The 12,465-nt window shown below is 37.0% G+C and overlaps 2 protein-coding genes across 2 annotated transcripts in view; both read right to left on the reverse strand.

Annotated features, from left to right (window-relative positions):
• LOC106881577 (B-cell receptor-associated protein 31-like) overlaps window positions 1-1,864 on the reverse strand; it is a 13,468-nt gene extending 11,604 nt beyond the window's left edge. The window contains exon 1 of the mRNA XM_052969839.1: window positions 1,663-1,864. The gene's annotated coding sequence lies outside the window, so the exon portion shown is untranslated. The remainder of the gene's footprint in view (window positions 1-1,662) is intronic.
• Window positions 1,865-5,224: 3,360 nt separating this feature from the next.
• Window positions 5,225-12,465, reverse strand: part of LOC106881576 (zinc finger protein 883) — a 12,496-nt gene continuing 5,255 nt past the window's right edge. Inside the window, exon 2 of the mRNA XM_014932032.2 lies at window positions 5,225-11,357. Coding sequence (XP_014787518.1) covers window positions 9,175-11,211 — 2,037 coding nt within the window. The 5' untranslated portion in view covers window positions 11,212-11,357 and the 3' untranslated portion in view covers window positions 5,225-9,174. The remainder of the gene's footprint in view (window positions 11,358-12,465) is intronic.

Genomic DNA, 12,465 nt, shown 5'->3' on the forward strand with positions numbered 1-12,465 from the left:
GAAATCTACGGATGCACATACGCACATAATCGACAAAAATGAAACAAATATGGACGACTTGCTCCGAAACACCACCGAGAGGGGAACGCTTCTCAAAAATAACCTGCAGTTGTTTCCTTCAAAATTCCTACATGCACGATATGTACATACATCAAGGTATATTTGTAGAAAATTTCACGAAAAAATATTAATTTTCCTGGAAGTTATGAGGAATTTAAGTGGACTCCGTTGGAATTTCCGACAATTGTCCCCCACCCCATTCCAAAAAACTTTCACCGGAAATTTTTGTATATTCGGATTCTACATAGTTAATACTATATGCGTAGAAAATTTCATTAAAACAAATTCATTTTTCTGAAAGTTATGACCTCCCTGTAGTTATGCCCCAGCCCTACGCTTCGCTTCAACCACGCGGGCCCATCGAGCGACCTTCTGTGCGCTCACACACTTCACGTATATATCTACAAAACGAAACTTGAAATTTTGTAAAAAAATTATGTATGTATGTATGTATGTATGTGTGTAGGTTATTTTGTATGTGTGTAGGTTATTTTTTTGAAATATTGAATTTATGATTTTTTAAAAATTATTTATACACATGTGTGCCCCCGCTCTTTGTTGACAAATAACTTTCGAAAAAATTTATATTTTTAAACGAAATTTTCTACAGATATGCTTCAGATGGTGTAGATTCTGATTATATCGGAATATGTGGTGAAAACAATGATTCCGAGGGTGGGTGGGGGTGAGGAATTTTGGAATATTCACACGAGTCGGCCTTGCCTACTCGTAACTTTCAGAAAAATGGGCAATTTTTAATGAAATTTTCTATAAATACTTTTCAGAGTGTGTAGATTACAATTATATCGGAATTTAAGAAGAAAAAAATAAAAAAAAGAAATGTTGGCGGGCATGCACACATACATACTGACACACATCACATTACAAGAAAATGAAACTTCAAATTTCTGGCGAAAATGTGATGTAAGTCTGTGTGTGTGTGTGTGTGTGTTCTCACTGTTTTTGTGTTCACATTACATTTCGATATAACCGTAATTTACACACTCTGAAAGGTATTTGTACAAAATTTCATTCAAAAATACCCATTTTTCTGAAAGTTATGAGTTTTTTGTAGAAAATTTCACTAAAAAAATATCTTTTTTTTTTTTTAGAAGTTACGAGGTGACAAAATCGGGGGCGGGACACATATGTAAGAAAGCCGAATTGTAAAATCCTGCGTTTAAAAATTTTCGCCTTAAGTTTTTAAAAAATGAAAAATGAATAAGTTAAACAGTCGGTTGTGTGCACGGAAAATGAGAAATGCAGGGGCGAGAGGAGCAAACGATAAACACCATTGAAATATCGATTCTTTTTTGCATCACAATTGATGGGGGTTTTTTTAAATAAAAAAAAAAAAAACCCGAAGAAACATTCGGAAAACAAAATAAGTTAGGAGGGTACTTATTTTGAAACTCACTTCGTTCTACATTTAAAAGAAGTTTTCCTTTTTTCTTTCGAACAAAATGTAAATTTAGTAAAGAAATGAAATTATTATTATAATTATTATTATTAATATACATCTACAATGTAATTTTCTAACACGAAAGAAACAAGATAATTCAGAAATAAGAAATCTGTGAAGTAAATTAAGTAAATAGTTACGTGTGAATATAAATAAAATAGTCAACAACTAATTTTGTCTCTTCCTTTTCTCTCTGTAAATGTAAACAACGTCGAGCAACACCGATTTCTTGAATCAACACAAGTCACCTTTAATATACAGAAACCAGCCTCGCTCTCGAATCACCACTCGAAATGAACAACCATTTGTGTTGTTGTCGTAAGCTAATGTTATTTTCTTTTTCCTTTTTAAAGTGTTCTTTATCTTTTAATAAATGGATCTTGAGTGAATATCTCAGACAGAAGTTGTTTTTCTTTTTCAAATTTATAAAAAAGATTTTTTTTCTCAAAGCCCCAGGAGTCATAAAACCAGTTACCCGGTTTCCATGACGTTAAACTGAAGTGGGTGGGGCAAAAATGGGTAACTGAGAAGATGAGTAATTCCTGATTTCTCCCCTACTTGTTTAAAACCATTACATTGTGAATATTGCATCATCATTTTGTACTGTTGCATCATTGTAGGGAGCAAAAATTGGTCAACGTAGTTGTTGTTGTTGAAGTTGAGAGAGGTTCCAACAGGTGACAGGTAGTTTCCTCTTTACAAGAAATTTCCCCCAGCTTTGACCCAGTTGTAATTGAGGTTGCGATTAAAATATCTGGATAATTTTTGGTGTTAACAATCAATATTCTTTTCCCTGTTGGATTTCAGATTTATTCCCCACTCCAACACTAATATCTAATTTGACCATTTTCAGTTTTCAAAAAAAAAAAAAAAGAATTCTAAAATGGAGCAAAATTTCTTCTCTTTAACTACATGGTGCATGGATTTATCAGGAAGAGAGCCGTTCCAGCAGATTGTAAAGACACTATAAATAATATTTTATTATAGAAAATATTTTATGCAAGCTGGGCTGCAACAATGCCAAATTTAAAGATGGGCCATATTGGTTTCAGATTTTGGTACAAAGCCAGCAGTATGGGTGGGAGAGGGTAAGTTGATTACATCAACCTTAGTACTCAATTGGTACTTATTTTATTGACTCCAAAAGGATGAAAGACAAAGTCGACCTCAGCAGAATTTGAACTCAGAACATCATCATCATCGTTTACTGTCCACTTTCCATGCTTGCATGGGTTGGACGTTTTTACTGAGGACTGGCGAACCAGATGGCTGCACCAGGCTCCAATCTGATCTGGCAGAGTTTCTACAGCTGGATGCCCTTCCTAACGCCAACCACTCCCAGAGTGTAGTGGGTGCTTTTATGTGCCACGCTCAAAATGGTGTTTTTTACATGCCACCTGCACAGGAGTCAAGTCCAGCGGCACTGCAACGACCTCGCTCGAATGTTTTTGTTCACGTGCCAGTAAGGCGACGCTGGTAACGATCATGCTCAAATGGTGCTTTTTAGCATTTTGCCTGGTGTCCTAAAAATTCTGCCGGCTTGCTACCTCATACTGTGATCTAATTCACTGTGCAGATCTGATGTAGGAAAACATGACCTTACAACTGTTAATCTAACATCTTAACCACCAATTCACATGTCTTTACACAAATATACACACATCTAGTGGATGGATATCTGTTGATTTTTGCCAATGGGTGTTCATTGACTTAACATGTCTGTGATTGAACATTCCATAAGCATGTGAATCCTGGGTGCAACACTCAAACAAAATCAGCATGAGAACCAAGGGGTTAAAATAAAAAGCATATTATCCAACCATGACATTATGTTTGAAACCAATGGTAGCAAGCTGGCAGAATCATTAGCAGTATTTTATCTGTCATCACATTCTGAGTTCAAATGCCGCCGGAGTCAACTTTGTCTTTCATCCTTTCGGGGTCGATAAATTAAGTACCAGTTATGCACTGGAGTCAATGTAATTGACTGGTCGCCTCCCCAAAAATGTCAGGCATTATGCCTAAAGTAGACAGGATTATGTTAGAAACCATACTGTTCATAGTTTGGCTCATTAGTGCAAGTTCTAGCTGCCCTTATGGCAGTTCAGTGATGCTGCTTATACAGACATGGTTGTCTGGTTCTGGGTTCCACTACTATAACCCTGGACTGATCAATGCCTTGAATGAATTTGTTTGGTATACAGAGACAGTGTGGAAGCCCATCATATGTATCTTGTTTGTATTTGTCCCCAACAGCTTGACAGCCAGTGTTGGTTTGTTTATATCCTCATAACTTACATTATTTAATTTGGACGGATGTTTCCTTATCTTGTTTGTTGTTACCAAGTTTCAGCTGATTTACTCTCCAGCCTTCATCAGGTGTCCTGGTAGAATTTTGAACCCAACTCGGGGTTCTCATTCCTGAGGTATTTTTTGCTGATATTAATATTATTATTATTATTTAGTCAAGACACTTGGAATCTTGGGGTTAGTAGCTTGTGCTCTTAACCATTATGTTATATACCTGTGGGCAATTATAGAGTGAATTTTAGGGATTATAAACCGAATATTTTTGTATCCTTCCTTAATACTGGTTCCCATATTCTACTCATATCTTCACTAGGTCTGCTAAGGAGGTTATTGTCCCCTAGCATATGTGCTGCCTCTTTTAGTTTCTGTATTTTCCAGTGGTGTTCTCTGTCTATTATTTTAACTTCATCCCACAGGGAAAGGTGGTCTGTTTTTCCATACATGATCAGCTATACCCGATTTTTCAACGAATACTCTGCAATTTAATAAGAGATAATACATTCTTGGTTAAATTCCATTCAGGAATAAAAGATTTGTGCCACCGAGATCCAAATAACAGAAGAACCTTGTTGTGGATTATATCCTTTGTGGAATCAAAATTTAAAGAAACAAAAAACACATTTTACAAAATGGAAACAAACATATTTTCAAGAAACTTCAGGTATTTTTCATCATCATTTAACACCCACTTTTCCATGCTTGCACAGGCCAGGTAGAATTTGCTGAGACTGATTTCTTCCAGTCAGATGCCTTGCCTGTCACCAACCCTCATTTGTTTCGAAGCATGGAAATATTTCTTGAAGGCCAGATGCGAGAAAAATACAAACACACACATATAAATATATCATCATCATTTAACGTCCACCTTCCATGCTGGCATGGGTTGGACGGTTTGACAGGAGCTGGCTGGGCATAAAGCCTGCACCAGACTTCTGTGTCTGGTTTGGCATGGTTTTTACGGCTGGATGCCCTTCCTGACACCAACCAACTACTCCAGAGTGGGCTGAGTGCCTTTTACATGGCACCAGCACAGGTGGTCAGTTTTGGCATGGTTTTTACAGCTGGATGCTCTTCCAAATGCCAACCACTTTACAGTGTGCTTTTGAAGTGGCACACACACAAGGGGTTTCTTTCAGTTTCTGTCTACCAAATTCACTCACATGAGCTTGGACAGCCCAGAGCTATAGAAAACATGCCAAGATACCATGCAGCAGGACTGAACCCAAAACCATATGGTTGCAAAGTGAACATCTTAACCACACAGCCATGCCAGTGCTCCATTCCTTTATATTTTACATTATATTTTTTATATATTCTTTTTCTTGGGTATTTTGTATCTTTATTGATATTCCATGAGACAAGATTTCAAAGCAAACATTAAAAAGACCGAGATATCATTTTCAAAAATCAATATTTATTTCTAATGAAATTAGGTTTTTCTAATTCAAGGAAATAATTTTACCAAGCATATATTTTAAGCTGCAATAATTTGACAGGAACGTTCATATATCTATATAAAGTACAATTACAAATAACACCACAAACGGTCTCACAATAATAACATTTGACCAAGTTAGTGGTTATAGTGACACATACAAGTTTATATACAATATTGTAATTTAGCCCCAGGTCCACCAATTGAGCCTATAATCCAGGTCAGATACCAGGATTGCTGCACAATCACCCAGTATTCCTACTGGCCACTACATACCTAGGACTACATTATCCAATGTAGCCCTTCTTTTGTCAAGATAGGAGGGTGTAATATAAGGGAGATTTAGTTACTCCTCATAGGAAACCTGTAGAGGATCCTTTGTAGGCTCATAAATAGAATGGTGATGAGAGTTCTGGAACAAAGTTTACAAAAATAACCTCCAACTTTTGTCAATCAAAGAGTGAAAAAATTTAAATATGAAGAATGTAATATGGAAATATTTCAGAATTGAAAATTTACATTTATGAAACTAAGTCTCAAATATTTTTTATCAGACATTCTCAATCGTATGTAACAGGTCATATACCATCTGTATAAATATATTTATGATTAGTTAAACCTTTTTTATAATAACCCACCTGGGACAGCTCCTGGTTCTATGATACAAATTTCCTGTTTTGAAGAGATTTAAATTGAAACCTTCCATCAAAATTTCCCATTAATTTATGTTCCAAACGCCCAGTTTAATAATGACAAAGTTATTTAACTAAATTCTCCATTATACTCAGTATGAATTGAAACAGAGTGTATTTCAACAGAAATATTGTAACAAGACGGGTCAATGCATTGGTCCTTGGCAATGTTATACTACGTCTATCATAGTATAACTTATCAACAGCATGAATATATTGGTGACCAAATTAAATGTTTTACCAGATATTACAAGTATGAGAACAATTATATACATGCCACACAGCAAATTAATTTTTTGTCTCTAAGTTCTCAAAAGGGGTCCATAGAAAATTTAGTTAAAACTTAGGTGCAATAAATTGCTTATATTTCTAAAATACATGAAATATTTTAACAATTTTTAAAATTCAATTCCCAATATTTAATTATAAAGATATAATAGGATCTTTCAAACATTGAATTGTTATGGGGGTGGGTCTACCTGAGTAAAACAGGAATCAAAGAGATCCACAGGCAAAAAAAAAAAATGGTTGAGAACCACTGTTGTAGAAGAATATATTTAGTCTTCTTCTAAACTGACTTTGGAGTAAAAATTTTATGAAGTTCACAAAATGTCTGACAACTTTGGGAACATATATTCAATCTAGCTGAGTTTCATTTAGTTTAGATGCTTTCAGGACTTTGCAGGTTTAGTTTTACACATTGTACAATCTACGTTAATGATTAATTACAGATAACTTAGATAGATATAGTCAATTTAACTAAAAGGAATATGTGACAGTGATGTTTATATATTAGTCAGGCCTTGGAAGATAGATAGATCAGTGGATGTTACTTCAATGATCTTTACAGGAAGGAGGTAGTAAGAAACAAGTGTTTAAAGAAAGAGGACAATACGAGATCATAGATGATTGAGGTCTAACATCATCAGAAACTTCAAGGGTTTCTTAAAGGCGGTGAGCTGGCAGAATCGTTAGCATGCCGGGCGAAATGCTTAGCGGTATTTCGTCTGCCGTTACGTTCTGAGTTCAACTTTGCCTTTCATCCTTTCGGAATCGATAAATTAAGTACCAGTTATGCACTGGGGTCGATGTAATCGACTTAATCCCTTTGTTCGTCCCCTCTATGTTTAGCCCCTTGTGGGCAATAAAGAAATCAGAAACTTCAAGGGTTTTAATTCTGTATTGTTCAGGACCAGTGAAGATGGTGACCAAGACGGATCTTCTTGAAGAGACTAAACTGGGCAGTCACACAACTCATCCGAGGACCTTTCCGTGCATTGCCTCTTCACAGAGGCAATGCACGGCTGATAGCTGCTGCTTAGGTGGTACATTGTGGAGGGGCAATGGCCCAGTGGTTAGGGCAGCGGACTCGCGCTCATAGGATCACGGTCTCGATTCCCAGACCGGGCGTTGTGAGTGTTTATTGAGCGAAAACACCTAAAGCTCCACAAGGCTCCGGCAGAGGATGGTGGCGAACCCTGCTGTACTCTTTCACCACAACTTCCTCTCACCTTTACTTCCTGTTTCTGTTGTGCCTGTAATTCAAAGGGTCAGCCTTGTCACACTGTGTCACGCTGAATATCCCCGAGACCTACGTTAAGGGTACACGTGTCTGTGGAGTGCTCAGCCACTTGCACGTTAATTTCACGAGCAGGCTGTTCCGTTGATCGGATCAACTGGAATCCCCCTCGTCGTCGTAACCGACGGAGTGCCAACCAGGTTGTACATTGATGCTGTTGTATATATATATGAAGAAAATGCGTGGGTGACACAACTAAACCTTGGAGTACACCAGAGTTTATAGAATATGAATCAGGTGGTTTTTGACAATACATGTTGTAATGGTCTGACAGAAATCCAAGGAATGAAAGATAGATGGAGACTATATGTGGACAACTAAGGCAGGAGGTTCTCATTCCAAACATGATTGAGAGAATTACCAACTTCGAGTACCACAATTTTTGCTTTCGATAGTTCTCAAGAGCAGCAAGAACAGGTGAATGATAGACAAAAGCAAGTCTCCATTTTAAGTGGTTCTGCAGAAATTGTATGAAGATGAATGTCCACGAAGGAGTTGTTTGTAATTGAGTCAATCTTCATTGAGGTGCTAAGAGAGAGAGAGAGAAGGGGAGGGAGAAAGAGAGAGAGAGAACGATATGTTAGTCAGCAGAGACATGATTTTAGCTAAAGGGATAAACTGCTGCATGTTTCCATGGGTTGTGACAGAGGCTTGTAGATAGATGGAGTCTGATAAGGACTGGATGTAGTTCTGAAATGCCTTGGTTGAGAGTGATGAAAAGAACAAGGTCAGTATTAATTGCCAATCTTGGGTTATGAAGTAATGAAAGAACATTTTAAGGATCTCGTTGGTTTGGCTGCCAACATCAATTTCTGTTTCAACTGATTTCATATTCAGTGTAATGATACGCTTTTATAGGCCAATGAGTGATGTGACAATCATTTTCACTATAAATCAATAGATAAAGAGTTATTAGCAATTAAAGTTTGAAAATTTGGGGTAATTTTAGCCAATTGTAAGCCACAGGTACATTCATGCCTGTTTCCATAGTAACAAACAAAGCATAAGAACTCTTTTTGTTAATGAGAAAGTATGTGTGTTGACAAATATATTCTACACAATGCCATGTGCCTTGACGTGGTGTTCTGTTGCTTGTATCCTGGTCGTGAGATGTGCTAAAAATAACAGCTAAATAGGCCTTGAGTCACACCTATTGCATAATCGTACAAATTCCTGTGTGTAGAGTACAAATTCGTAAAAATTTTCTGCAAATTCCATATTTAAAAAAAAAGTCATGAAGGGTGAAATGTCGTATGTTAAGGAGAATGTGATTAGTTTACAGTTTCATATAAAAACGTGTGCTATTTTCATAATGTTGACAATACGTGTAGTTACACACAAAATGACAGCTTCCAAATTCTGTTTCCTGACTGGGTGAAAATGATCAAACTTTAAACCTCTATAACTTATTAAAAACGTATACCAGAAAAAAGTGAAATAACTCCAACAATTCAGCTTGGAAAAGTATATTTAAAAATTTTCGATAAACTTTAAATTTTGAAATGCTGGCAGCCAAACCAACTAGACCCCATTTTTACACACGATAACTGGTGGTAAAATGGGGGACTTTGAAGGGGTTTTGTTGATGTGAGCAGTGTGTATTTGGAAATGATACGAGCAACAAAGATGGAGGTTTTCACATTGGGTGCGCTAACAGAGGCATCTTGGTTGGAGAATGGTGGGTTGGAGGATTCCATGAACTCTCTTGGTGAGGGACCAGATGGCTTTGCTGGAGTTTGGGAGGTGAGAGAACTTCCAGACTGCTTTTCTGAGGGTGAATATTTAAAGTAGTTTTAGGTGAAACTTGTTTATCACAGGTAACTAAATCACTTGTGTGCGTAAATTTATGCCGAGTTAAAATTTTACTTGCAGAGAATGCTTTGCCGCAGATATCACATGGATATGGTTTTTCTCCTGTGTGAATACGTTTGTGAAGTGTCAAATATTCATTTCGAGAGAATGTCTTGTTACATACATCACAATGGTAATCACCTGTGTGGATATGTTTATGTCTAATTAAATACCTCTTTTGTGCAAATATTTTACCACAGATATCACATTGATGTGGTTTCTCTGAGTGAATATCTTTCTGAGAAGTTAGATTTTCACTTTCAGGGTATGTTTTATCACAAATCTCATCAGTCTGGGGAGGTTTGAAGTCTTTATGAATATGTTTGTGCCTAATCAAATATCTCTTTCGTGCAAATATTTTACCACAGATATCACACGAATATGGTTTCTCACTTGTGTGCATATGCTTGTGAAGAGTTAAGTTTGCAAGTAGAGAGAATGTTTTACCACAAATGTCACATTTGAATGGTTTCTTACTTGTGTGAATATGTTTGTGTCTAATTAAATATCTCTTCAGTGAAAATATTTTACCACAGATATCACATTGGTGAGCTTTCTCTGAGTGAATATGTTTATGAGAATTTAAATTTTCATTCGTAGTGAACTTTTTACCACATATGTCACACTGGTAAGGCTTTTCAACAGTGTGAGTAAGTTTGTGACGTCTTAAATCTCCAGTTATAGAAAATCTTCTATCACAGATATCACAGTGGTATGGTTTCTCACCTGTGTGAACACTTCGGTGATTTGTTAAATGCCCATTCTGAGCAAATGTCTTTTTACAGATTTCACACTGATATGGTTTCTCGTTTGAATGAATACGTTTATGACAAGATAAATTTCCAGTTGTTGAGAAAGTCTTACCACAGATATTACACTCGTATGGCCTCTCACCTGTATGTTTACGCTTATGACATGTTAGATTTGCACTTCCAGAGAATCTCTTACCACAGATCTCACATTCATATGGTTTTTCCCCTGTATGAATACGTCTGTGACGTTTCAAGTAATCTTTGCGAGAGAATGTTTTATCACAGGTATCACATTGGAAGTGTTTCTCTCCCGTGTGAATAAGTTTATGAGAAGTTAAATACCCACTCTGAGAGAATGCTTTACCACACACATCACATTCGTATGGTCTTTCATTGGTGTGAATACGTTTATGGATAGTTAATGGTTTACTTTTGGAAAATGTTTTCCCACAAACATTACAGTGATATGGTTTCTCATCGATGTGAATATGTTTATGGATGGCTAATGTTTTCCTTTTAGAAAATGCTTTATTACATATATCACAACGGTACGGTTTTTTATCTGAGTGAGTCTGAATATGAGAAGATAACTCTTCGAACTTCAAAAACGCTTTAGGACAAATCTCACAACGGTATGGTTTTTCTTCCGTATGTGAATGTTTGTGACGAGTTAAATTAGTTTTCAGTGAGAATTTTTTACCACAGACGTTGCACACATATGGTTTCTCACTTGCGTAGGTACATGTATGACAAGCTAATTTTGTAATGTCAGGAAATGTTTTACCACAGACATCACAGAAGTAGGGCTTTTCTTTTTCATGTGTTTGCTTGTGACGAGTTAAAATTGTTTTTCGTGAGAACTTTTTACCACAAACATTGCATAGGTGTGCATTATCTTCGGTGTGGATATGTTTGTGATTAGTCAAACTGTCAATGTCAGAGAATATTTTAAAACATATGTTACAGGTGTGCAATTTTTTTGCTACATTCAATTGGTCCTCATGGGATAAATCTTTCTTATCAGATGATGTTTCATTATGAACCTGGTTCTCACATGCTGTTTTCTCCATGATGTTGTTTACTGCTCATTCAACACAGATGTAATATCTTTCCTTATAATTTCATTAAATTACTTCAAATTTCAGTTGATACCAGATGTTGCTTTTATAAAGCCATTCTTCATGTGTTCCTTTACGTGTCTTTTGTGAGGAATTTCCTGAAATGATAAACAGTATAAGTAAAAAAGAAATCTAACAACTGCTTGTACTGCTGTTAAGTCTTACTTTCTGGAGACAGAATATATTTTATTGACCCATCATCATTTAATGGTGGTTTCCCATGTTGGCAAGCTCTAATGTAAGGTTTGACATGGTTTTTATGGTAGGATGCCCTTCCTAATGCCAACCACTTTACAGTGTGTATTGGATGCTTATTCCATGATAGTGGCAACAGTGAGGCCTTCAAGTAACTTGCAAGAAAAGGAAAAAGCTCCCTCAAAAAGAGTGGGGTGTATCTAAGAGGGTGAGGTGGCCTTATTCCAGGTGCTTAGAGAATGAAGTATGATTGAGCGACAAGCTCAGGATTTTGACCATGGAGGAGCTACATGGCTACTCTGTGATATATAAGGGTGGGAGCAGCATACCAGTTTGAATACTCAACCTGCAGAGGGTGAGCAGAAACGTAATGAAACTATCTTCTGAAAAAATCTTTATTCAACTTTCAGGATGTGCCGATCTCTGACTGTGGAGGGAACCTGTGGCAGAGATAGATCCAGGAATACATGGGATGAAGTAGTGAAACATGATCTTTGAACTTTGGGCCTCACAGAGGCAATGATTAGTGACCGAGACCTTTGGTGATATGCTGTGCTTGAGAAGACCTGTCAAGCCAAGTGAGATCATAGCTACTTATACCTGTGTCTCAGTCAGACTCTCTTTACCCCCACTGAACTTCAACAGTGCCCTTGGAAAGCTATTCTGCCAAGGTCTTCTCCACAGATGCCACCTGAAAAGGGGAAATTATTTCCTGTCAGATTGGGGTCTGGTGCAGCCTCCTGGCTTATGAGTCCCCAGTCAAACCGTCCAACCCATGCCAGCATGGAAAACAAACGTTAAACGATGATGACTTCTTTCAACCCTTCCAACCAATCAACTCAGTTAATTCTCCAAACAAATACTGAGTTTCATAGCTATAATGATCTCTTTCATGACAATCATCATCACCGATGTTTAACGTCCGCTTTCCATGCTGGCATGGGTTGGACGGTTTGACTGAGGACTGGTGAACCAGAAGGATGCACCAGGCTCAATCTGATCTGGCAAAGT

The sequence above is a fragment of the Octopus bimaculoides genome, chromosome 7, assembly GCF_001194135.2.
Source record: "Octopus bimaculoides isolate UCB-OBI-ISO-001 chromosome 7, ASM119413v2, whole genome shotgun sequence".
Taxonomy (NCBI): Eukaryota; Metazoa; Mollusca; class Cephalopoda; order Octopoda; family Octopodidae; genus Octopus; species Octopus bimaculoides.